Below are 26,055 nucleotides of genomic sequence, written 5' to 3' on the forward strand. Positions count from 1 at the left end.
ACAGATGTTAGCTCAGAGCTAATCTTCCTCAGCAAAAACAGGATTGGTGGTAGATGTTAGCTCAGGGCTAATCTTCTTCACCAAAAAAAAAAAACTTACATGCTTGGTGTTATAAATAGGCAAAAGCAGGAATTCCCAACTCTTCATGTGAATATATGATTACTTTTATATCTAAACCAAATGTACATTATATGGAAAGATGACACTAATATGTTATTCAGTTAAAAAAATAAGCTGAAGAACTATATGTATAGCATGATCCTATTCATATACAAACAAAACACTATGTTGTGTAGGTGTGTGTATGCATGTATATTAAAAAAGGTCTGCAAAGATATTGACCAAACTGTTAATAGTGGTGTTACTCCTAGAGAGTCAGATTAGAAAGTGTAAAGGAACACTCACTTTTTATGTCATATATTTCTATACTGATTGCCTATTTAATAACAAGCATGTGCTACCTTTTGTAATTTTTTAATCACCATTTTGTGTGTGTGAGAGGAAGACTGGCCCTGAGCTAACATCTGTGCCAATCTTCCTCTACTTTGTATGTGGGATGCCACCACAGCTTGGCTTGATGAGTGGTATGTAGGTCTGTGCCCAGGATCCAAACCTGCGAGCCAGAAGCAGAGTGTACTAATAACTTAACCACTACACCACTAGGCTGGCCACTAATCACCAATTTTTTAATTACTTAAATGTACCATCAGTTGAGATTATTTTCTTCTAAAAAGAAATAAAAGTACATTAAATTCAATACTTTCATGTGTCAATTTTTAATTTTCCAAAACAAGAGAGAAACTGAACACGGTAGTAAACGCCAATACATTATATTTGGCTTCCTAACACATAATAGGGTTTTGCAGCATCTCTACTCATATCAGAGCCCAGAGGAGGCATCCGAGTGGTACTCTGAAGAATCTAGGATGAAAATTTTGCTATATAATACCTATTTAGTAAAGATAATTAACATCTTTTTTTTGTATTCACATTTTACCCCATCATACCCATGGTTTAACGACTGTTGCCAGTACAGGTGGAACCAGAATTTGAAAAGGAAAGAAAAAGCACCCTGAGAGAAGACAGGTAGAGATTAATACAAAAAACAGTTCTTAATTTCAAAAAGATGAGCCAAGTTGGAAAAATATCACACCAAGTTTTAGCAGACAGTGGGAAGAGGGAGACGTAGGGGGCATCGCCAGTCTCTCATCCTTTCTTTCCTTTCTGATTCCTCTCCCGGTGCTTCTCGCCTGAACTCCTCAGTGAACTCACCAACAAGGGGCTCCGGGGCCCAGCTGACAGGCACAAATCAAACAATGCTGTGAGCAGTAAGAGGTTAGAATCATACCTTCTCCAAAATGAACTTGTTTAAATACGGCATGTAGCCCTGGTTGGAGACGGGCCCCTCATCGTCATCCCTGAAGTGCTCTTCAAGGGCAACGGGGTCATGTGGAACCTTCAGCACTGTGCACAGATTATGGGAAAGGACCTAAGAGAGAAAGAGAGTAGTTAACAGGTAGCCACTAAGCAGCACACTGTCTGAACAAACTGGCTCCTCCCTGCCCCGGGGAGAGAAAGATGCAGAATAAACCAACACAGGCGGGGTGAGCACTGCTCAGCTGCCAGCTCCCTCCTTGTTACCCTAGAGTGTCTCTCATTCCCTCCCCAGTTTTGGGTCACTTCAAACAAGTTCTCTTACATGCCTACAATGAGCCAGGCTCCATGCAAGGCCTGTTGACTAATATTCCTTGTAGTCTTTTATTAATTGGCCCACATTGGAAAGAAAAACGCGGTAAAGAGCAAAAGAATGTGTTCAAAATTAAACTTCTCCCAAAGCAGAGCTGTGTCAGTCAATTAGAGCTGCTGGAGAAAGAAGCTGATACACGGCAGCCGCAGCCAGGGCTTCTGGACAAGGTGGCTGACCTGAACAGTCACAGCATCTCTGGGCTTCAGTGTTCTCCTTTGCTCAATAGGAAGGGCCAAGTTAACACACAAATATACCAAATATTAATTTCCAATGTTTAAGTGTCCAAACATCTCTAAAATTCTATGATGCTAGGCTAAGTTTTCAGAATGAGTATAAAAGAGTATAAATATAAAAAAAGAAAGAAATCAAGGGCCTAGTTTAGAAATATAAGAAAAATCGAAAGCAAAAATATCTCAGGAGTCACCACAATGGTTGAAAATATTTTGTAGAAAATTTGCATTCCCTACAGTCATGTGTCACATGATGACGTTTCGGTCAAAGACAGACCGCATGTATTATCAACGGCGGTCCCATAAGACTAGTACGATATAGCCAGGTGTGTAGTACGCTACACGGTCTAGGTTTGCGTAAGTACACGCTATGATGTCCGCACAGTGACGAAATCACCTAACAAGGCATTTCTCAGAACTTATCCCGTCGTTAAGTGATGTACAACTGCATAAAGGGTTAGTGGTCCTGGCGATTACCCAAGTGCACACTTTAACACTCAGGTAGTTGAATTAGCAGTTTGGGCTGTCTCAGTACTAATCTTATTTTACATTAAATGAAGATTTAAAAATAAAACTTAAACCCCTTCCATTTCATTTGTGCATTCTAATCAGGTCAAATTACACAGGTAAGGCTGTACCTGCCTTAACAGAGAATCTTACTAGATGTTAAATTCCAGGTGAAAATATTCTCTATTTTTCTCAGCCCTACCCATTTAATCATTTAAAGGGCCACATTCATCTCAATGAAGACTTTTAATTCCATTAAGCAAGTAACTTTTTTCTGCATACACATATTTTAGTTAGAATATTTTTAAGATTAAAAAAATTTTCTCTATAAAAACAACATTTGCATATCTTCTTTCTACATTTGTTTTGTTTCTCAAAGCTTCATTTATGTGGAGATCCTTTTCTACATGCTCTACTGGTTTTAAGGAAGTAAGTAAAGTAAAGGAAGTAAATTAACAAATGGTTATAAATGAAGTAATGCAGACTTTTATCAGCCCCTACAAAGCAGGCTGTGTTACTCAAGCAAACCCTCTATCTGCCAGCAGGAGAGCACACGAACAGAGCACGGCGGAGCTGTTACTGAAGAATCTTGCACCACAGTCAGCAAAATCCTAACTAGAGCTCTCCTTTCTCTACTAATCTGCCAAAATCTATATAGCGTCTACCCCCAAAGAGGTTTGTTAAGATCAACATCAAGAAGGTAAATAAAGCGCTTAAAAACTGTACCTACATACTACCGAAACAAAAGTTTTAGAGAAATAAAGAGCATATTTCTCAGATACGGCTCAAAGGTCATTCAAATTTTAAAATCAACTGGGACTTTACTGAAGCAAAAATTCCCAACCACTGGTTAAACTACGGCACATCCATAAAACGTTGAGAACAATGAGGAAGCTCAGTGTGTAGTGATATGCAAAGATCTCCAAGATAAATTAAGAGAAAAAGCAATGTACCTAAGACTACGTATAGTGTGCCATCTTTTAAGTAAACAAAAAAGGAAGGAAAAACAAGGACCTCTAGGAAGATATATAAGAAACTAATAACAAGAGGGGAAAGACTAGTTTGACGGTATACTAGGGGTAGACGACGACTTGTCACTGCGGCCTCCCCTTTCTATTCAGTTTTGAAAAAAAATTTACCTATTCAAAAATGTACTACCTATTTAAAAAATTAAATATCTATTTTTAAAAGTGGCCAGCCCAAGATCACACAATTAAACTTATTTATCTTCAAAGTCTATACTTCTACATTAACCTACTCCCTAGAAATGAGGTCTAAAAGGAAGACATAGTCCACAGCAAGGTACCATGATTAACGGATGAGTGCGGCGGAAGGGCCATAAATGAGTTCCAGCAGGAGAAATAGTGAGTGACACGACTTCACAGAGGAAGGGAAATGTAAGCCAGGCCTTAAAATAAGGAGAGTGTGTGGAGAGGAAAAGGGCAACTGGAAGGCTTTCCAGACAGGGCCCTAACATGAAAAAAGTGGTGGATTAATGTAAAGTCCTCAGGATACAAAAAGGAGACACTAATCTCTCCCATACCCACCCCTTTTTCTGCCTTTGGGTTTCATAAATCCTCCAACTAAAGTCCTAGCAGGGGTCTTGAATGCCATATTGTCATCCTTCTCATATTACAGACGGTGAGTACTGGCTCAAAGAGATTAAATTTGTCTGGACTAAAGTTACTAAGCAGAACTGAGACTAGAACTCAGGTTTTTAGACTAGAACCTGGTCATCACTCTCTAGTAACAAGGAACATTATGTTTTTAGATCTCTGAAGTCAACAACAATGCTCTTTGTATGTTAGGTGCTTAGTTCAATTCAGTGATCCCACTGCAGATTTAGATTTGAACTCTAGACTTCAGCCTTGGACAATTAAACAGGACTTCTGTTAAATACAGGGATAGCTGAATTCAGTGCTAATTGTTTTAACCACTTTTATTTAGTTAAGCCAACTGTGAGGGAGCAGCACATTAGGGTAACAAGGACCCTAGAGGAGGAAACCTGCACCCCAGCTCTCCTCATGTGGTCTGTTCCTGTTTAGTGGTTTGCCATTTGCCCTTTTTCAATACTGTAATATTTTGCTACTTACTCGCTTAGTCTCAGCATCCTCGCTGCAAAATAAGGAGCTGGACTCGTCTCTAAAAACAATTTTTTTTAAAGCCCAATCCTTAACTGTTAACCCAAACTCATTTCATGAATTCAGCAAAAAGAACTATAATTTAGATCAGAAATTCAGCTTTTCCCATTGTTAGTAAGAGCTAGAATAGGAAAGTCTTCTTCAAACAAAATAACAACAAACCAAATAACAGATAACTGAAAAAGTTTTGTTACTAAAAGAGAAAAAGATTTTGTGCTATCTTTAAAACTTATTAAAAATTTTTATCAGCCATTTTTTTTTCCTGAGGAAGATTAGCCCTGAGCTAACATCGGTACCAATCTTCCTCCACTTTATATGTGGGTCACTGCCACAGCAGGGCTGACGGGTAGTATAGATCCTTGCCTGGGATCTGAACCCACAAACCCAGGCCGCCAAAGCAGAGCACGCTGAACCTTAACCACTATGCCATGGGGCCAGCCCCTCAGTAATTTTTTTTGAACTCTAGACAGTATGTCAATATTTTCAAATAAAAAATAAAATATATAAAGAAACCAAAATGTTGAAAGCCAGACTGTAAACCAGTAAGAAGAAATTAAAACTCCATAAGCTTATACAGCAGTTCATGCTTTTCAGAGTAGACTCACATCATCCATTAGCTGGTTTTAGTCTCGTCACTGGGACAGTAGATATAACCGCCTTTTACAGATGAAGAGGCTGATTCAGAGATTAGGAGATGTGCCCGAAATCACAGAATTTTATGTGTAGTAAAACTGGGACTAGAACCCAAGTCTCATGCTTTGCCACACTGTGCCACCTTCCCTCTCCTTCTAGAAAAACAGAGAGCCCTGCCTATACAAAAGTGACTGTGGCCACGCGTTCATGCACATGGCTAGGGTGCAGTGAACTGGTGCTCCCCCAGCCACACCCAATAAGCTCTCCAGGACCCAACAAAAGGGCTGGCGCTTGTTAGCAGAGCCAAGTTAAACCCAGTGGCAAAGAAATACACATGCCTAGAAATCCGGGACCATTCTCGCTCTGGGAGCCCCCCGTCATAGCACCCGCCTTTGGGTGAAACAGTTCCAAGAAGCACTAGCTTCCTCTCCAGATGAGGAAGCTGGAAAGCAGATCAGGACAAAAACAATCTGGAGGAAAGAGGACTACAAGTTCTCGATTTGTAAAATGACTCCCCCTGAATCGCTCTAATAAGAGCGTCTGTAAATTTCTTGAAAAAGTTGAATTTATCCCACTTCAAATGCCTTGCTCCTCCAAAGGCCATTCTTTTAGCGCCTACACGATTGCTAAGCAACCTTGCTCTCATTTCCAATTTGAAGAATAAACTATTGTTACTACAATAAAAGATCCATATCCATGCCAGAAACTCATCTCTCCAGTTCCTTCATAGCTGTCAGTTATTGCCTCTGCATGGCCTCCACTGACAAGAGATGACTAATTAACTGCATGAGCCCTGCTCGCGTGGTCTGTTTCTGGTTCAGTGGTTTGCCATTTACCCCTTTTAAGCATTTTGCTCCAACTATCATGAAAATGAAATCAAGAACATGAACGACTCAACAGTGTTTTAACGCTCGTGAGTGCATAATGTTCACTCCTCCCTCCCAAAGATGTAGAGATTATAAAGGTTCTCTGAAATATGCCCCCCCAGTCAGTTTCCCTTTACAGGATGTGCGTAATGGGCAAAGTTCAACAGTGAAAAAAAGGGGGGGGGTGCGGATCTCTATTCCAACAAGCTTATCTGAACCAACACAATTACAGAATTATAACTCATAATGGGCAATCTTTTTTTAAAACACGAAAATTCCTGTCTGATTTATAAAATTTCAAGCTAATGGCAAAGTATCAGAAAACCCTTCCTAACAATGAACCAGAATGACCAATTTCCTACCACTGCTATGCCTTGCCTTAAGAGCATTGTCTAATGAAGTCCTTCCCTTTACCACATAGAGTCATTTTCCCTTTCCTGACAATATCTTTTCGCCCTGCTTATTTTACTTGCTTTCTCTCAAATTATCTTTACTGTGTTCAGCTTCAAAAATCTCAAAGTTTTCATCTTTTATTTGATGCCTCTTTTGATAAATAAATTTTCCAGGTTATAGTAAAAAAAAAAAAACAAACTCAAAGTCTTTGCTGACAATGCCCTCTCTCTCCATCCCTGAATGCAATCAATCACCATCCTAGACACTTTCACCAAATTAATCTTCAAGTCCTGCTTACGTCACATTATCCCCTCGTCCAAAAATCATAAAAGCCTACGGGAGTAAAAGCCAAGTAAGTATCTGAGCTCTGGATTGAAGTCACTCCACAAGGAAGCCCCACGTTACCTTTCTAGCCTTATTTTTTCCTACCCCTCTGCACCAACTGCACACATGCAAACCAGTTTACTCCCTGTTCCCCAAACCAACCCTGTGCTACCCCCCGCCCCCTCCAGGCCTTTGCTCCAACCACTCCTACTTCCATTTCTACCCAGCACAAATGCCTCCTCTTTCCGAAGCCTCCACCACCCAAAATCAAGCTGGTCTTTCCCACTCCACGCTTCCCAAACACTCTGTATTTCCTATTTTATGCTAGCATACATGATTTTTCTCTCTTGTACGCTTGTAAATTCTGAAAGGACGGACCACATCTTACCCATTCTTGCGTTCCTGGCCACAGCACCTTGCAAGCAACAGCACCTAGCATGCTGCCTAGAATGCAGAAAGCTTTCTATAAATGCTGAATGGATTCTGTTAACAGTAAAACCATAATACTTTAATGGTGACAACAATCTGAGGAAATATCCTACTCCTATCTCCTTATTTCATAGATAAATAGCCTGGGGCCTGAGCCTTGGCCTAAGTCACACACTGATTAGTGACAAGGCAGGGACGAGAAGCCAAGTCTCCTAACGGTCTGTCTCACAATGATGCCCTGTGCTGGAAACATTCCCTTCTGCCTAGTCACATCCTTCAAGACCAGGTCATTCGTCATAAACTCTAGGAAACCTTCACTGCTCCCCCTCCCCCACTGAACTCCTATTCGGCATTTAGTTGCATTCTGTTTCAAAGACTAGTGGTCTATCGAATACCTAACTGCAGCTCAGGAAGGGAGGAAACCCCGCCTAAGATTTTTCTTCCGTGTCCTTCACAGTGACTGGCAGGCCTAAGGGAGGACTCAGCAGGAGTGTAACACTTACGGACAGACTGAGGCAGGATATGTACCTCAAACATACCATCTGTGGTATGTTGTTCATAAAATATATGCCACCAAACCACAGCCCACGCCACTGGATTATTCTAAGTGAGCCACCTTTAATAAGTTATGTTGGATAATTCATTAACTTAGCCTCTTCAGAAACCATACAGAAAACAGTGGTAAATTTGAGAACATAAGAAATTTTTAATTCCTCTTTAACAAGAAACAGCACAAAAGCAAAAAAGCATAAAAGCATTCAAGCAAAAATGGCTAATAGTTTCAATATTCAAATCACTCTTAGAAATTATTAAGTGAAAGACAAACACCTAATAGAAAAACGGACAACGGGACATGATTAGAAAACTCACAAAAGAAACTAATGACGAATAAATATAGGAAAAGATGCTTAACCTCACTAGTAATCAAAATAATGAAAATTAAAAGAGCTATTACTTTCTGCCTGAGTAACAATACCTGGTGTTTAAGCAGATATAGGGGAGTAATGATTGCCAGCACCCACAGAGCACCCACAGAGGCATAGAGCAGATTTTCTCCATCTCAGCACTACTGACATTTCAGGCTAGATAATTCTTTGTTTAGGGAGAAGGGGAGGCGTCCTACACATTGTAGGATATTTAGCAGCGTGCCTGGCTGAAAACATCAAAACACCTCACATATCTGTGAATAGGAAAGTGCTTAAATAAAGCATGATGCATCAACACAGTGAACAGTTCATAGTTATAAGGATGGTGTCTAGTGTCTGTATCTATATGCATCACTATGGAAAGATGATACTAACACAATGCTTAAGAACATAGGTTACAAAAGCATATGAAATACTATCCCATTTATATAAAAGGATATATATGTATGTGTGCATGCATGTGTGTGCACGCAGGGGGAACCAGAGAAGGAGAGGGAGGGGAAGGGAGGGGGCCAGGTAGACGGAGGGAGAGAAAAGATATTCACTAAAAAGTAAACTGCATCTCCTTTGGTGGTGGAACTTCAGAACTTTTATCTTTGCCTCTGTACTTTAATATGTCGTCTGAATATTCTAATACTATCTTTATAATCAGAAAAAGTGAAACTTTTATATTTAAGGAAAATTTTAAAATTAAATATATTTGGGGGTTCCAGCCAGAGGGCATCAATAAAATTAGAAAATCCGAAGAGATCATTGTCGGACTATACAGTTGATGAAATTAACTCCTTTGAGTCAGCCATAAAGAACTATGCTTTGCCACGCCTCTCGAAGAAGCCATGCTACGGGTAGTGAAGTCTCCTGATCTGGGACAGCCTCCTCAAGATTCCAGCCTCCCAGTGGAATACAGCACAAACAAATTTCTTTCAGAAGATAAATCATTTGTAAGAAGATTTAACTCCAGTTAGCTTCTGTGTCTCTCTGTCCCACTACTCTGAATTTCCTTAAAGAGAGGGTCTATATTTTATCCATCTGTGCAATACCAAAACCTAGTAAAGTGCCTGATGAGAGAACTGTTCAACAAATCCTTGCTAACTGAGTCTCATTAAGAATTTTCATTTTCTTTTTTCCTTTTTTTTAGTTTAGTTTGCTTCTCCATCATCTTTATCTAGATCTGAGTCTTTTAATTTATTTTATTTATACTACCATGTTTCCAGAAAGAATTTTTGTTAAACTGGAATCCCCAATTCAGATCAGTTTCAGAGTAAAAAACAATGCCTCTATTAGTTATTAATACCACCAGATCTAGCATGCATAACTCATCTGGCCTGAGATCTAGCAAAGCAGTCTAGTTCCTCAAAATTCAAGATTTCTGAGGAAAGGATTCACTAAGAATTAACAAGTGTTGTGAGAGAGAACTCTGAAGTAGAAGAAAGAGAAATCAGGTAGCTCAATTTAGAACACTCTTCTCCAAGAGAAGACCTGAAGCCACAGGACACACTCAAGGTGATGATAAAGATCACAAATCTGAGGTTTACCTCTGCAGCCCCATCTTCTGACCATCCGATCCCTATATGGTCCCTACAACATGGCTGCTATCCCCATCAATCTTGTGAAATTGCTTTTTCAAAAGGATTCTGTGGCAGACACAGAAATGCACCGCTCAGATCCCTCCTCAAGAAAGGAAGTGCTGCCCAGCTACAAGAACCGTGGTTAGCAGAGAGCCTCCAGCTCTCACTACCTTCAGGGTAAACCTCAGCCAATGACTGAGCAAGGTGGTAACAGCCAAGACCACATTCTTCTCAAGCCAGTTCCCAGCCAATACATAAGCAAGGTGATAGCATCATTTCTCCCCAACACGGGAGTCATCCAACAGGCCATCTCGGCTCCAGACCTCCCGATTTTCTCAAGTCCGTACCATGGTTTCACAGCTCCTCTTCCCAACCCTGCTTCCTCTCTTTTTTTCCCCCCCATAAGTGTTTCTCCCCAATAACCCTTTGCACCCTCAAGTCTGTCTCGACATCTGCTTCCTGGAGAACCCAACTGGGACAGACACTTCTGAACAAGTCACTTTCCCAAGTCTCTGGCAATGGCACTCTGGATCATGCCCTCCTTTGAGACTTTTTGGTCCCATGACATAATATTTTCTAAGTTCTTCTCCTTCGTCTACAAAGGCGCTTTCATGGGCTCACCTCCCTCACCCCTCATTCTCCCAATCTGGACATTTCCCAAAGCCCAATTTTCAGCCCTAAATTCTTGTTTCTCCTTATTCTCTTCTTAAAAAGTGTTTTTATTCTGACAACTTCAAGTCACTTCTATTCTAATGACCCTCAATCTCTTTCTGGTCTTGACCTCTCAACTGAGCCCTGGTTTATAACACTAAAAAATACTAGAGATTTCTACACTGTATTTACCTCACATACAACAGGAGCCGAAAGAGAACTCATCACCTTTACCCCCAAAACATGTTTCCCACCATTCTGACTTTGGCACCAGCACTTCCTCAACATAAACTATGGAATCTCCTCTTCTTGCACCTTTTACTTACAGTCTGTCCCATTTCCAGATCTAATTCAGCCCTCCCACCCCCCTACCCGAGGCCAACTCCTTTCTCCACTGAGTGAGCTGCTCTACCCACTTGAGGCTAAGCAGAGAATGTGAGGCTGGGGAAACAAGGGCTCCCTGCCCTCAGCAGCAGGTCCTGTTCTTCCTTCCGAGGCCCGAACAGAGAGGTGCTGCACAGCAACTACTCACCAGGATATGACCGTGGTAAACACATCAAGTTAAATTAGAAAGCTAAACCTCAAAGATCTCGTCTGTTACTCTACATTTTACAAATAAAGAAACAAGCCCAGCAAGAAGTGATTTCCCATAGCCACACAAACAACAGAGCAGAGACAGGTCTCCCAACTCCGAAACCAGTGCTCTCCCTCCTGACAACTCTTCCTGTTCCTCCAAGGGACTGACTTTCCAAATCTTTCATCATAGATGTTCTTATAGAGGGTTGCACACATCCTTAAGGTCGGTAACAAATGGCTCTTCCTCTAGGACGCATTCTCTGGCCTAACTCCTCCAATCCTCCCCGCAGGTTAGGGAGGTTTCCTTCCTCTGCGTTCCCCAGCACCATGTACTTCCTGTGTCTCACTACATTTGAGTCGCCAGTTTGCTGGTCTGTATCACTCACCAGACTTTAAGCTCTATAAGGGCAGGGAACATATCTGTTTTGATTCCCACTACTACTATCCTGGTCCAGTGCTTACCAACTTACTCATCAACTTTCATAGCAGCCCCCTAAATGGTCTCCCCATCTCCAGCCCCTCACCTCTAATCATCACATCCACATCATCAGAATAATCTCAAAACTATAACTTCATCTTACATCTACCCAAAAACTTTTAATGACTTCTCCTCTTTACAGGATCAGTTCTGAACTATTCACTCTAACACAGACTGTCAGCCAACACGTACATATTAACCATCTATTCTATTCTATGCAAGAACGAAAACACCTAAAATATAACCCCATCTCCCTTTAAATCTTTTGTTTTGTTTTGTTTTGTTTTGTTTTGTTTTTCCGAGGAGGATTAGCCCTGAGCTAACTGCTGCCAGTCTTCCTCTTCTTGCTGAGGAAGACTGGCCCTGAGGTAACATCCATGCCCATGTTCCTCCACTTTATATGTGGGACGCCCACCACAGCATGGCATGCCAAGCGGTGCCATGTCCACACCTGGGATCCGAACCAGCGAACCCCGGGCCGCCAAGAAGCGGAACGTGTGAACTTAACCGCTGCGCCACCGGGCCGGCCCCTCCCTTTAAATCTTAATCTTCCGCTATGTCTCAAAGCTAACATTCTACTCCACTCAGAGTATTTCCTCACTGCTCACAATTACTCCAAGTTTGAGCTCTTGCTCTTATCTACAACGCCACCACCAAACCTGCCATCTTTCTGTGACTATACTGGACAAGATTTGTCCCATTCCCTTCAGAAACAGTTGACGTTCTATCTCCTCCATGAAACTTTCCTTGTCTACAACTGTCTGCATCTTTTTCTCTACTTCCTTTGAACTTCTACAGCAGCCCTGTCCAATAGAAATATAGTGCGAACTACATATGGAATTCAAAATTTTCATAGCCACAGTTTTAAAAAGTAAAAGCAAACAGGTGAAATTAATTTTAATACATCCAAAATATTGTAACATGTAATCAATATTTTTAAGTTATTAAATAGATATCTTACATTCTTTTTTTGCACTAAGTTTCTGAAATCCAGTGTATATTTTACATTTACAGCACATCTCAATTCAGACTAGCCATTTTTCAATGCTCAACAGCCAATGTGGCTAATGGCTAAGGTAGTGGACAGCATGGCCTAGACCACTCATTTTCCATGCTCTCTAGAACTTTCTTTTTTTCTGCCAATCCTCCTCTTTTTTCCAAGGAAGCCTGGCCCTGAGCTAACATCCATGCCCATCTTCCTCCATTCTCTACGTGGGACGCCTACCACAGCATGGCTTTTTGCCAAGCGGTGCCTTGTCCACACCAGGATCCAAACCAGCGAACCCCAGGCCGCCGAAGCAGAACGTGCGCACTTAACCGCTGTGCCACCGGGCTGGCCCCTCTCTAGAACTTTCTTATATGTTTTCTTGTTGAGGTCATTTCACATATTATCTTCTTTACTAAACCACACATTCCTCAAGGTAAGGGACAATGTTGTATATTTTTTTCTTCCCCTGAATCCCTAAGAAAAGGTGCTCAGTACACAGAAACCTTCAAATTCATATGTTTTGTAGATTAATTTTCTTCAACATGAGTGTTTGGTAGGAAATAGGTGGCTAGTAAATGTTTCTGTTGTCACACATAAAGGTTGTGAATTCCATCTACTCAAACATGCAAGCTGTTAAATGTCTTATTATTCCCATGTAACAGATAATCTTAAAATATAAGCAGCAAAGCAAACTCTACAGAGTCACCCAGGTAGAAACCCTCAGAATCCCAATTCAGTCTGATTGGTGTCCCACTACCTTACAGCATTTTCTCAAGTCAACACTGAAGAAAGTCAGTGAGAGTCGAGTCAGCTGCCCAGCAGCTCCTGCTCTCAGCTCCAGGGTAAGAGCCATGTGGCTGAGACATCCCTCCCCTAAAAACCGACAGAACTGATGGGGATGTGCTGCCTGGCAAGGCAGATGGTGCTCCATCCTCCCAGAGCGGCCCATCCAGGGAATACACCACTTTCAACGTTGTGCATTCGACCACAACAACTTTCATCCTACCTGGTGTCACTTCTGGTTGGTACACCATGCCCACATATACCACCCTTCTGGCCCAAATCAAACATAGCTGTAAAGCTAATTATTCCTAAAGAAGCCAAAGGTATAGAAGGCACAGAAAAGACCTAAGAGGAATAAACTAGTTTTTCCAATATTGCAGAAATCTCTCCCTAATCAAAAGATCTTCTTATATGAAATTCAACTATATGCAGATTTACTCTCAAATACTTTCTATAACTAATTAATTAGTTCCAAGAACTGTAGTTGCAAGTAGACACAAATTTTAAGTAAAAAAGAAGGAACCTGAAGACAGAATGAGAAGAAGGAAATAAAGCAGAAAAACAGATTTATGAAATGAAACCTTGGGGAAGAAAAAGGAAGCTGAGGCAAAGTGATAACTTCAGCTTATGCTGAAGGAAGAGTACAGGGACACACATAACCGGGACTGAGGAGGCAAGTCAGAGTACCCCACCCCCACCCCCAAGTTCCAACGTGCTAATTATCACTCAGAGGACTACAATAACCCTCCTGCTGGGCGAGAACGAGGACTCCCTACTCTGTGATGGCAAACTGAGTAAGTGCGAAAAGGTCACCCAGGCCTCGTCCATCTCCAGCTTCCAGCTACCGTGTACCTCTGGGACTGTGGTGAGACCCCAGGGGAAACACGAAGCAGCGCTCAGGAAGGGTAAGAGCTCTGAGTCATAAGATTAGAAATGCCCTGGCTATTAAGATGGAGGGCCAGACGCACAAGAAAGCACCTCACAGTTTACATATTATCTTCCATAAAGCAAAGGCTTACACGGATTTCAAAAAAAAAACCCAAAATTTCCAAGTTATCTCACTGAAAACTTTCTAGCAAATAAGGAATAGAGAAAGGAAGCGACCAGGAATACATCATCACCATTTTAAGATTTTAAAACGTCTCTCAGATCCTCTTTATTTAGAGAGCTGTCTTTACTGTTTTATTTTGGTCAAGTATAACAAACATGTACAAAGACTTTCATAGGTTCACTCACGACTCCGATTCCCTAACCTCATTTTTAAAATTAGATTTTTAGTTCCTCAACAGAAACAACTTTCACCACAGGGCTTAAGAGAAACATAACTCTCAGGATTTGAGAGGGAATCCTATGCATGGCCAAGTTCACCAGAATGGACTATATCTTTTACATTCCATCTCACACAAGAAAAGCCCTTTGCTACAACCTGCTCCTTTTATATTTTCAACCGACCACTGGCCTGGCTCAGTTACTTTCCTAACTGGCAAAGTTAAAAATATGTGAGGCTAAATGCCTACATGGGAACAGAACACAAGATCATCCACAAGATACATAAACCAACTGCAAGGCAAAGAATAAAAACATTTAGATGAAAAATCCATCACTGAGGAAAGAATATGGATTCAAACTATCCATGCTGCTCCTCGAATAACGTTTTTCCTTTACATCTCCCTAGAGTTGTAAGCTCTTCTACTTCAAAAGGGCACAACTCAAAACAAAACAAAAACCTGGGTTTCTAAAGATAAAAATAAAAATGCAGAGCCAATAAGCTTATTTCAAGACATTTCCTGCACTGACATGTAATTGAGGCTGCAGCCATAATTGAAAAGTAAAGTTATAATAGAGGTTGCAAAAATATCTCTAGATTTTGCTATATTTTAAGAGGAAAACACTTACTATAACAATAAGAGTATTAATTTTAAGGTACATTTTGATCTCAGGAAAGAAGAAACTAGTAACAATGGTTACTTCCAGGGCAGGACTAGTGTGGGCCAGGGGCTGGAGAAAACTCACTTTTCACTTTTATAAATGCCCTTTTGAACTTTATGAATTTTATACCATGTGTGTATATGAACTATTATTCAAAAGGGTTTTTTTTAATTGAGGTATAATTGACATATAACATTATGTTAGTTTCAGGTGTACAATATAATGATTCTGTATTTGTATATATTGCAAAATGATCACCACAGTGAGTCTAGTTAACATCCATCACCACACAGAGTTACAGAAAAAGGTTTCTTTTTAATGTACATTTGTTTAAGTAACAGCCTTCGTTTTTTTATCTTCTTGGAACTGCACTTATTTTTAAGCAACATTTGAGATTTAGCATCTTCAGCAAGACCACTGAAATTCTAAATAATTTCAAGATAATTTTTAAACATCAGTGGAGAAGAAAATAATTATTACCTCCACTTCCAATAATATGCCCTATACCTATTCTAATATGACTTCTGCAAAGTCACATAACTATGAAAGATGACATGAGTGGAGCCACATTAAAATAGAGCCAAGCAGCCACTTCAGAGGAATTGCCTTGCAGGTCTTGTTTTCTTTGTCTTCCAAACAGGACCAAACCTCCAACATTCCAAGAAGTCAGTGAGGACAAGAATATCCTGTTTGTAAAAACCGATGAAATTGGAATTTGCTGATGACTGATTCGCTAATCAATCAATGAAGTACCAGTCTAGCTTTCTGCCTAATGACTGAATCTGAGGCCATCTATGAAGCACAAAGCTAGCCTCGCCTCATCTAGCACCAATGAACTCTTCTTTCTTACAATTTACCTCATCTTCCTGCCTTTTTCCCATTAGAACCCTGAGGCCCTCTCCTGTAATGGGGACACTATTTGGGTTTCTACCTGGACCTGTGTTCCCCAAACTGCAATTCTCTGATCCCAAATAAACACTTTGCCTCTTAAACTGGTTTCTGTTTTTGTAGGTTGATGTAATCTAAAAGTTACAATGTCTGTTTCAGATGGCATATTAATAAGGTTTCCTAAAATATGGAATCCATTGACAAATGTCCCTCATTTAGGGGTTGGCCTGGTGGTGTAGTGGTTAGGTTCACACACACTCCTTTGGGAGTCCAGCGTTCGCGGGTTCGGATCCCAGGTGCAGACCTACACACCACTCATCAAGCCATACTGTGGTGCCTCCCATATACAAAAGACAGAGGAAGACTGGCACAGATGTTAGCTCAGGGACAATATTCCTCAAGCAAAAAGAGGAAGATTGGCAACAGGTGTTAGCTAAGGGCCAATCTTCTTCACCTAAAAAAAAAAAAAGATCCCTTATTTAAAAAAAAATCCAGACAAAAGAAAGGCACAAAAACCAAAACAAGGAAAAATTTAGTGAAAAAAAATTTCTAACATTTCCTTCAATGATATTTACTCAGCTACCTACATGTATGTAGCACCTTCCTAAAAAGAAATGTTTCAGGGCCAGCCCCACGACCGAGTGGTTAAGTTCGCGCACTCTGCTTTGGCAGCCCAGGGTTTTGCCAGTTCAGATCCCAGGTGCAGAGACAGCACTGCTCATCAAGCCATGCTGAGGCAGCGTCCCACATAGCATGACCAGAAGGACCTACAACTAGAATATACAACTATGTACTGGGGGACTTTGGGAGAAGTGGAAAAAATTTTAAGATTGACAACAGATGGTAGCTCAGGTGCCAATCTCTAAAAAAAAACCAAAGAAAGAAATGTTTCCATCAATCTCTCTCAGTAGGTTTTAAGCTCCCATCAGTAATCACAGAGTATACCAAAACTGTATTCAAAACGAATAATAAAGTCTTTAACTATATAGTTTGCTCTAAGGAAACACTATTCACGAATATAAGTTTAAAAGCAAGTAGAGAATGGGTTTCTGAGGATTTCTTTTCCCATCATTGGCCCACTCCTGTCTACTTCAGCAGCTGAAAAGTAGATCTCTACACAATTAAAAAATGCTTAACTTGGGGCTGGCCCAGTGGCATAGTGATTAAGTGCACACACTCCACTTCAGCGGCCTGGGGTTCACAGGTTTGGATCCCAGATGCAGACTTACACACTGCTCACCAAGCCATGCTGTGGCAGTGTCCCATATACAAAATAGAGGAAGACTGGCAACAGATGTTAGCTCAAGGCCAATCTTCCTCACCAAAAGAAAAAAAAAGCTTAACTTAAAACAATCACTTAGTTTAGTGTCCCCCTGTATTCCAGCATGGAAAATAAAGTAACACCAGACTAACACGACTATAAAATAACGAGCTGCCTTCTAACAATCCAATTGCAAATTGAGCTGATGACTTCTATGGGGGTGCACAGGCTGGGTGTGGGGATGAAGACTTGTACAGCTGCAACTCAGGTGGGGAGCCAGAAAGGCCACAACTGGAGACAAAGAGACACAGGGCCCCTGCACAGGGTGCACAGACTGCCAGAAAAAAGCCCAAGGAGATCACAGGGCATGGAGGAGGAAGACAAAGCATGGAGGTAAGGAAAGTGAGGCAGAAGTGCTTCCCCTTTTGGGGGGCGGGGGGAGGGCATTACTCTAATGAAGAATGAAGAAGATATTGACCTGCAATGACCTCTTGCCTAGTTGCTTTAACAAGTAAACACCACTGTGACTGGACGACAACCCAGTATCTGCTTCTACAGCACCTTATGTGAGTCACAAGTGGTTTTTAAATTCTGTATTCTGTATTTTTATTTTATTGATAAGTTTAATGGAAGTCTACGTTTGGAACAACAAAATATGTTAATTTTTTCTTTGGATTTCAAGTTTCAGAATCTATTTAGTAACTTTTGTTTTACTCAAAAATATGCTATTAGTTAATCCCAAAAATTAAGTTAAAAACATAAGCTTTTCTTTATTAACCTGGGGGCCCTCAAGGCCAATATTTACTAATTATAGCAGTGACTCAAAAACATTTATCTAAATGAGTACTATACTGTAGTCTCCTTAAAAGTAGAAAGTAATTTATTCCCAAGATGATGCCAATACTCCAAAGTTTTCGCAACTTCTCTTTAGAGAAGAAATATGTAGTTTCTGAGCTACGGCAGTGAAGGATCAATACGACTACTTTACCATCTCCAAAATATATGTATATAACAATAATCATCAATTAACTCTCAAAGATAAGAGGGCATGTCTTCCTTGAAAATCTCTTCTGGCTCAGCTCCAACATTGCCCTACATGGTTCTCATCTCTGATTTCTGGTCCTCTGGCTTCTGTTCCTCCTTTCACCATCCACTCCAGCCATTCCCCCAGCCCATCGATGAATCTCTTCTCTCCTTCTTCCAAACTTCAACTGTCAGATCCTGTACCGACAGCACCACACGTTCTAAGGACGTCATCTCCCGCTAAATAACTATCCATCAAGGACCTCAAAAACAAAAAAAATCAACAAACAAAACTCTACATGTTCAAAACTATCATTTCTTCTCTAAAGAGTTTCTTCTCATAACTTTCCTTTCTACTAAAAACCACTATGGTCCATCGGTCATTCATAGTCGAAATCTGAGACATTTCTGACTGTGTCCATTTCTCCTTACACCTAATCATGGGTCCAGGCCCATGGACGGCAAGGTTACTTCACCGATGATCCCCCACTTGTCCATCCTCACCACCGCTAGCCCCCATTACCTCTCATCGTGGGCTACTGAAATGGTTTCCTAATTCCAATGTACTCACTCCCCTCCACTCCACTGTACTCCACTCCAACCCAGTACATATGTCCCTGCCCAAGTGACTTCCCAAAGCGCAATTCTGATCACGGCCCGTCACCCCTCAGGAAACTCGGAGGCCCTAGAGCATCCACCTAACTAGCCTGGCACTCAAAACCTTCCATGCCTTAACCCCAATCGATTTCTACAGCTTTATCACCAGCAATAACTGTCTTTTATTTTTTTTACTTTGCTCATGTATTCTGAGTTGTAAAGCATAAATATATTTAAAAGGATAATTTTTTTCAGTTGTACATCATTATATTTCAATTTCTGTGTAGACTACCTCATGTTCACCACCCAAAGACTAATTACCATCCGTCACTGTACAAATGTGCCCTATCACCCCTGTGGCCCTCTTCCCTCCTCACTTCCCCTCTGGTAACCACCAATCTAACCAATAACCAATAAGTCTCTCTTATCCATACACACAAACACACAGAGTGTCTATACTCCAATCTAAATTAAGTTACAGAGAAGTCCCCATAAATGCTTGATTAACTCCTGTCTCCTGCAACAGTTCACAGGGATCCCTTAGAGCTAATTACAATCAATAAATATCTACTGAATGAATGAATGAATGAAATGGACTTAATCCTTCCCCATTTCTACATAAGCAGATCCTAGCTTCCTTCAGAGTTCATTTCAAAAAGCTTCTTTCATGACGTTATCCCACCAGTAAAAGTAACTGCCTGACGCTCTAAAATCTCATGGCCCCTTATTTTCTGTCACACTCAGTATCTTCTACCCAGTAATATTTCTGTATTTCTTATCTCTACCACCAGACTTTACATTTTTTAAGAATAGAGTAATTATCTGAGTAATATAACCTAGAGAAAGAGAGTGCCTTCTATAATGGTTGCTTATCTTCTTAATTTGCCCACAAAAATTTAAACTCTCTGAAAGCAAAGATTCCTATTTGGTTTTTTTTTTTTTTTTTTTTTGAGAAAGACTGGCCCTGAGCTAACATCCATGCCCATCTTCCTCTACTTTGTATGTGGGACGCCTACCACAGCATGGCATGCCAAGCAGTGCCATGTCCGCACCCGGGATCCGAACCGGCAAACCCCAGGCCGCCAAAGCAGAACATGTGCACTTAACCACTGCGCCACTGGGCAGGCCCCTCGTGGTTGTTTCTTTTTCCTCCACCTTTACCACCATATCACCCTTAGATTTGGACACAGTATCTAACATATGAAGTGTCCAGTATATAGTCAGTGAATGTATCCATTCACTGTGTCAAATGTGGTGAAGGTAATTCAAAAAGACAAGTGTCAAAAATATTTTAGAATGCCCATATAGTTTTCCAAAACAATAAATTTTAACCCTTATTTTGGATATGTAATTTTTAGTCTGCTATTTAATAAATCAATTATATGATATTTCCTCTGAGGAGATATTAACTCTTAAGAGCCTAAAAACACTAATCTTCTGGGGGCCAGCCCCATGGTCGAGTGGTTGAGTTCACACGCTCTGCTTCAGTGGCCCAGGGTTTCGCCAGTTCAGATCCTGGGCACGGACATGACACCGTTCATCAAGCCACGCTGAGGTGGCGTCCCACATAGCAGAATTAGAAGAACCTACAACTAGAATATACAATTATGTACTAGGGGGCTTAGGGGAGAAGAAGAAGAAAAAAAAATAATACTAACCTTTTTATGAAATTAGCATGGTACCTTCCACAGAGTAGACACAAAGGTTATTGTATGAGCAAATGAATGAATGAACAAATTAAGGAAAAAACCCTACTCCTAGTCAATGGATCACTGAACATCAAACTTCAGAGTCAAAACACCAAAAAGGATAGACTTTAATAAACGTTTTTTAATATTTTCAATTCCAGAAACACTGGCAAGATGAACAGAACTGAATCAATCCCAAACTCTCAGTTAAACAGACAAAATACAACTGGACAGCAGCACTGTCAACATCTTGTGGGTGAAAGCTAGGAACTGGGATTTACTATTTCCTGCCACATCTGCAGCGAAGAATCCTCTGGACACTTTCTCTACAAGCAGCCACAAAGACGATTTTGAATGAAGTGCAACAAAAGTAATAGAAAACAGGTCATTTATGCCATCAATTGGAAGAGAAAAAAGGAAGAAACACTAGCTCAAAAGTACTGAAAATCTTGGTTCTGGATTTAGCTACTACTTACAATTGTGACTTTGGGTAAGTTACCTAACATCTCAGAAGTTCCATCTACCTTTTCTATAAAATTAAGGGGTAATCTGAGACTATCTGGGGAAAACTATTCTTCTCTTAAGATCTTTAAAATAAAAATGATAGCTGAAAGCAAAAAATTTTAACATAGTCTGATGGGGTTTTTAATGTATGTAGATTAACAAATATGACAAATACAACAAAAAGCAGGGAGGTTAAAGGGACCCATACGGTTATAAGGTTTCTAGATTCCTCTTAAAGTGGTAAAATATTAATTCTAAGTAGACTGTGAAAAATTCGGTATGTATATTACAATGCCTAGAGCAATCATTAAAAAAAACTATACAAAGAAATATAGTCAAAAACTCAGTCTTAAAATGGAATACTAAAATATATTCAAATAATCTAAAAGAAGGAAAGAAAAGAGAAACAGAGGAACAAAAAACAGAAACCAGGGGCCGGCCCCAGTGGCTGAGTGGTTGGGTTCGCACACTCCGCTTCAGCGGCCCAGGGGTATCCTGGGCACGGACATGGCACTGCTCATCAACCCATGCTGGGGTGGCGTGCCACAACTGGAAGGACCCACAACTAAAGGTACACAACTATGTACCGGGGGGCTTTGGAGAGAAAAAGGAAAAATTTTAAAAATCTTTTCAAAAAAAAAACCAAACCAAATAATAAAACCATATCAATAATTTACATTAAATGTAAATGGTCTAAACACACCAACTAAAAGACAGGTTGTTAGAATGGATTAAAATTCAAGACCCAACTAAATGCTATCTATAAGAAATCCACTTTAAATATAGCAGCATAGCTAACTTAAAAGTCAGTGAAAAAGAAAATGCAGCTCTATTCATAATCACCAAAACCCAGAAATAATACAAATGTTGTTCAAGGGTGCCTGGATTAACTATGGTACATCTATACAATGGAACATGACTTAGCAATAAAAAGAATTATTGACACACACAACACGGATGAATCTCTAACGCATTATGCTCACTAAAAGCAGCCAGTGTCAAAATGTTACATACTCTATGACTCCACTTATATGACATTGTGGAAAAGATGACTACAGCAATTAAGAACACATCATTGGTTGCCAACAGTTGGGGGTGAGGAGGCAGCAAGAGGGAGCTTTTTGGGATGATGGAACTGTGATTTTGGTAGTAATTATACAAATCTACATATGTTAGAACTCACAGAACTGTGCTGTAATTTTACTCTATGTTAAATTAAAAACTAAAGTAAAATAAAGATTAAGTGGATGATCTCTGCAGACCCTTCCGGACTATGATTTTATGAATGATAAAAAAAAGAGGAGGGCAAAAGGAAGGCAGAGGGAAATGCTAATCCTACTAGCATAAAAGCCACTACTCATAAGAACCTCCCTTGATTACTGCCCAAAATATACAAAGCAAATCCAATCTTCAAAACTTCATTCCCAGAAGAGGCTAAGAAAATCAGACATTCAGATCCAAAATGTGTATATCTGAAAATGCCTGTGAATGGCTCTTCTTGTCTGTTTCCATATTTTACACTTTCAAGAAGCTGCCAACTTCTCCTGGCCAAGTGCCACTTTCCCTCCTTGGGGTTACCCGCTGTAGAAGCATTCCTTTATTTCTACTTCACACTCTCACTTAGTGGTGGGGTCTTTGGCAGTCACAACAAAGACTCTGCAAAAGCCGTCGCTTTTGCAAGGTGCCAGAAAGACCAGGGCTCCTCACCGGAAACTAAGGTCCTTGCGGGACACAGCACACTCTTGATTAGTTCCAGACCTGAGGACCCTTGGTGGGGAGGTCGTCTGCACAAGTCAGAAAGCGTTCCCCACCGCCAAAGGCCCCCAGAGGAGGAGGCGGCTGGAGGCCGGCTCTGGGGCACTTCTCCCTTTTCTGGGCGGCCCGGGAGGGAGCCTAGGAGCAGCTGGCCGGCTGGAGGACTGCCCCGGTGCAGGGCGTGCGCTGCAGAAGGTTCTGCCCAGTAACCTTGGGCAAGTCCCTTCCTCTCCTGAGTAAGGGGGAAACTCTGAGGAGGTTGTCTGACAGTCTCCCCCTGCCCTCTCCGAGTCCGAAACTCTCCGGGCCCCCCGCGCCAACAGGGAGCCCGGCGCGCCCCTTGCAGACGCACCCCCGTCCTGCCCCGCTCACCGGGAGCCCCGAGGGGACGCAGGCACCGGCCAGAGGGCACGGCCCGAAGGCAAGAGGGAGGCAGCAAACGCCAAATCCCAGTCTCTGCCGCCTCCGCCCCACGCAGGCCGCCCGGCCGCATTCCACCCGCCCCGCCCTGCGGTCACCGCCGGCCGGTCCGCTTCCACCCAGGAGAGTGGAGCGCGCGCCGGGGCAGGGGGCGCCCACCTTGAGCTGGGACTTGGAGACCTTGCCGCTGTGGTCGAGGTCGAGCGCGGTGAAGGCGTGCCAGATGGCCTTGAGCAGCTGGTCCTTCAAGCCCCCCATGACCGCGGCCCGGCTGCCCCGCCTGCCCTGCCGGCCCCTCGGCGCGTCTGACGCCCCTCCGCCTCGGCCGCCGCCGCCTCCCGCCGCGCCGTCACCTGACCGCGGCAGGCCCCGCCCCCGCCAGGCCCCGCCCAGCACCGCCCGCCAGGCCCCGCCCATCGGCGCCCGCCCGCCCGCCCCGAGCGGCGCGCTCTGGTCCAGGGGAGCGCGATGGGTGGGTGGCTCTGCCCACCCCTGCCCGTGGGCGTGCCCGTCCTTCTGGCCTAGCGAGAGTCGTGAACGCCACCCCGCATCCCCCTAGTGTTCCCCAGACGAGCTCGAGCCATTGTCGGTGCTCGCGTGCACACTAACCAAGAGTCCCCGTCCCGAGGAAAAATATGAGACTTGGGGTGAGCAGCCTGCCCGGCTCCAACAGGAGCCCCCCAGCGAAAAAGGGAGCCCTGGTCCTGCCTCGGGGCCGGAGTCACTGTCTGAAGAGACCAGAGAAGACCCCGAAAAGTCCCAGGGCAGGGGCTCAAATGCCGGCGCAGTCCCTAGTGGGAGAGGATGTGAGGGGGCGGGGAGGCAGGGGGGTCTCCGAGGGAAGTTGGCGCATTCATTTCGCAAACGTTTCTTGATGCCTACTGTGTAGTGGGCTCTGGGGGCGCAGAGACGAGGTTTAAGGTGGGTTTAGAAGTCAGAGGGTTGAGGCAACCTTTTCTTCCTACCCCTCAGCTGTTGAGGGTCAGTTTACAATTTAGGAAGGGTTTGACCCAGATTATGCTGCTGTTCCTGGTGTTCCTGTGCTTGCATAACAGATTTGGGACGACCCCAACGAATCGCTCCACCCATCTTACTTAATCCGGATTAGTGGACCACGGAAAAGAATTTATCCAAGCCTGGAAGAGCTCCTCCTCGTTGCAAATGTTCCATCAATATTCGTAACAAGAGCAATAGTCACTTGAGCTCTTTGTGCTCAACAAATTGAGCTCGCTTCAAATTCTCCGTGTATAAAATGAGCATCTTTGCGCCAGATGTTCTGGAAAGGTTCTTCTAGTGCTCACATCCGAGAATAATAGCTATTGCTGGCTGACTCCGACCTGATTAAGTCACCAGGCACAGTGCCTCGCCTCTCCAGGCCAAGACCAAATCTGGACAATACGGAGAAAAACAAATACCAAGAGTTTTCGAAAGAAGATGGTTCTCAGATAAGGTTTGGTTTTGTTTTCCTCTTTTATGTTCCTAAATGCACACATGTGTATCTTATAAAATAGGAAAAGGGCATTACAAGGAAGGGGGATATGGAAAGAGCAGAAAAGAAAGGAGCTGCTTCAATGAGCCTGAAGCCAAAGGGAACTTGATGGGGCAGAGGAAAGGACAGCCCAGCTGAAGGGAAGGGGCAGAAGTGAAAGGACTGTCGGTTCCTTGCTGCCAGGGCCCTAGAGGCCCCACCCTCTTCACCATTTGTCAGGACTTTGCTTGCCCTCCCAGAATGCACTTTCTATCATTTATCTTCCCCGACTCCAGCCCCAGTCCACCGGTCTGCAAAAACAATTGATTTAACCCCTAACTTCTTCCTACCAACTCAGCTTTTCCTGGGTAGTGACAAAAAAGAAACCCTCCTAATTCTCAAGGTTCAGCTTAACCCTAGATGACACTCCTCCTTCTCTCTCAGTATCTGGAAGCACCAAACAGATATTTCAAAGTTTTTTAAAATCACATGACCAGGACATTCTGAACTTCCAAAGTCCCACTTCTTCCACAATCCCCATTCTCATAATCCAAATTTTAAAGCAGAATGATGTCATGGAAAGAGCTGTGCTTTGGAACCTAATAGATTATATTAGTTATCTATCTCTGTGTAACCAATTAACCCAAAATTTAGCAGCTTAAAACAATAATAAACATTATCTCATATTTTCTATGGGTCCAGAATTTGGAAGCCACTTAGCTGTATAGTTCTGGTTTGAGGTCTCTTGGGAGATCTCAGTCCGAATATGGGGCTGTAGTCATCGGAAGGCTAGGCTGGTGCTGCAGAATCTACCTCCCAGATAATTGGACCACATGGCCTAGTTCACAAAGAGCCTCAGTTCCTCCCTGTGTAGGTTTGCCCACAGGTTTCTTGAGTGTCCTTACAGCATGCCAGCTGGCTTTTCCCAGAGTAAGTGATGCAAGAAAGAGAAAGGTAGAAGCTGCAATTTCTTTTATGATCCAGCTTCAAAAATCACTCACCATCATTTCTGCGATGTTCTACTGATTACCCAAGTCAGTCCTAGTTAACGTGGGAGGGAAACTACAAAACAGCATGAATACCAGCAGGCAAGAATTGCTAGGGGCCATCTTGGAAGCTGGCCACCACACAGATGTGGGGCAAAATCCAGGCTCTACCATTTGCTCACCTATGCGTACATATGAGGCTTCATTTCCTCGTATGTAAAATGGGAATGCTAAGGTTTATCTTGAAAAACTACTTTGAGGCTTAACTGAGAAACTAATGTAGATGAGACACAGCA

General features: G+C 42.3%; 1 protein-coding gene across 1 annotated transcript in view; it reads right to left on the reverse strand.

The window, feature by feature from the left end:
* The window catches only part of SWAP70 (switching B cell complex subunit SWAP70), a 68,379-nt gene extending 44,742 nt beyond the window's left edge, over positions 1–23,637 (reverse strand). Inside the window, exons 1-2 of the mRNA XM_046686025.1 lie at positions 23,465–23,637; positions 1,349–1,489 (exon numbers count right to left, since the gene is read on the reverse strand). Coding sequence (XP_046541981.1) covers positions 1,349–1,489; positions 23,465–23,563 — 240 coding nt within the window. The 5' untranslated portion in view covers positions 23,564–23,637. The remainder of the gene's footprint in view (positions 1–1,348; positions 1,490–23,464) is intronic.
* Between the last annotated feature and the right edge of the window lie 2,418 nt (positions 23,638–26,055).

The sequence above is a fragment of the Equus quagga genome, chromosome 14, assembly GCF_021613505.1.
Source record: "Equus quagga isolate Etosha38 chromosome 14, UCLA_HA_Equagga_1.0, whole genome shotgun sequence".
NCBI lineage: Eukaryota > Metazoa > Chordata > Mammalia > Perissodactyla > Equidae > Equus > Equus quagga.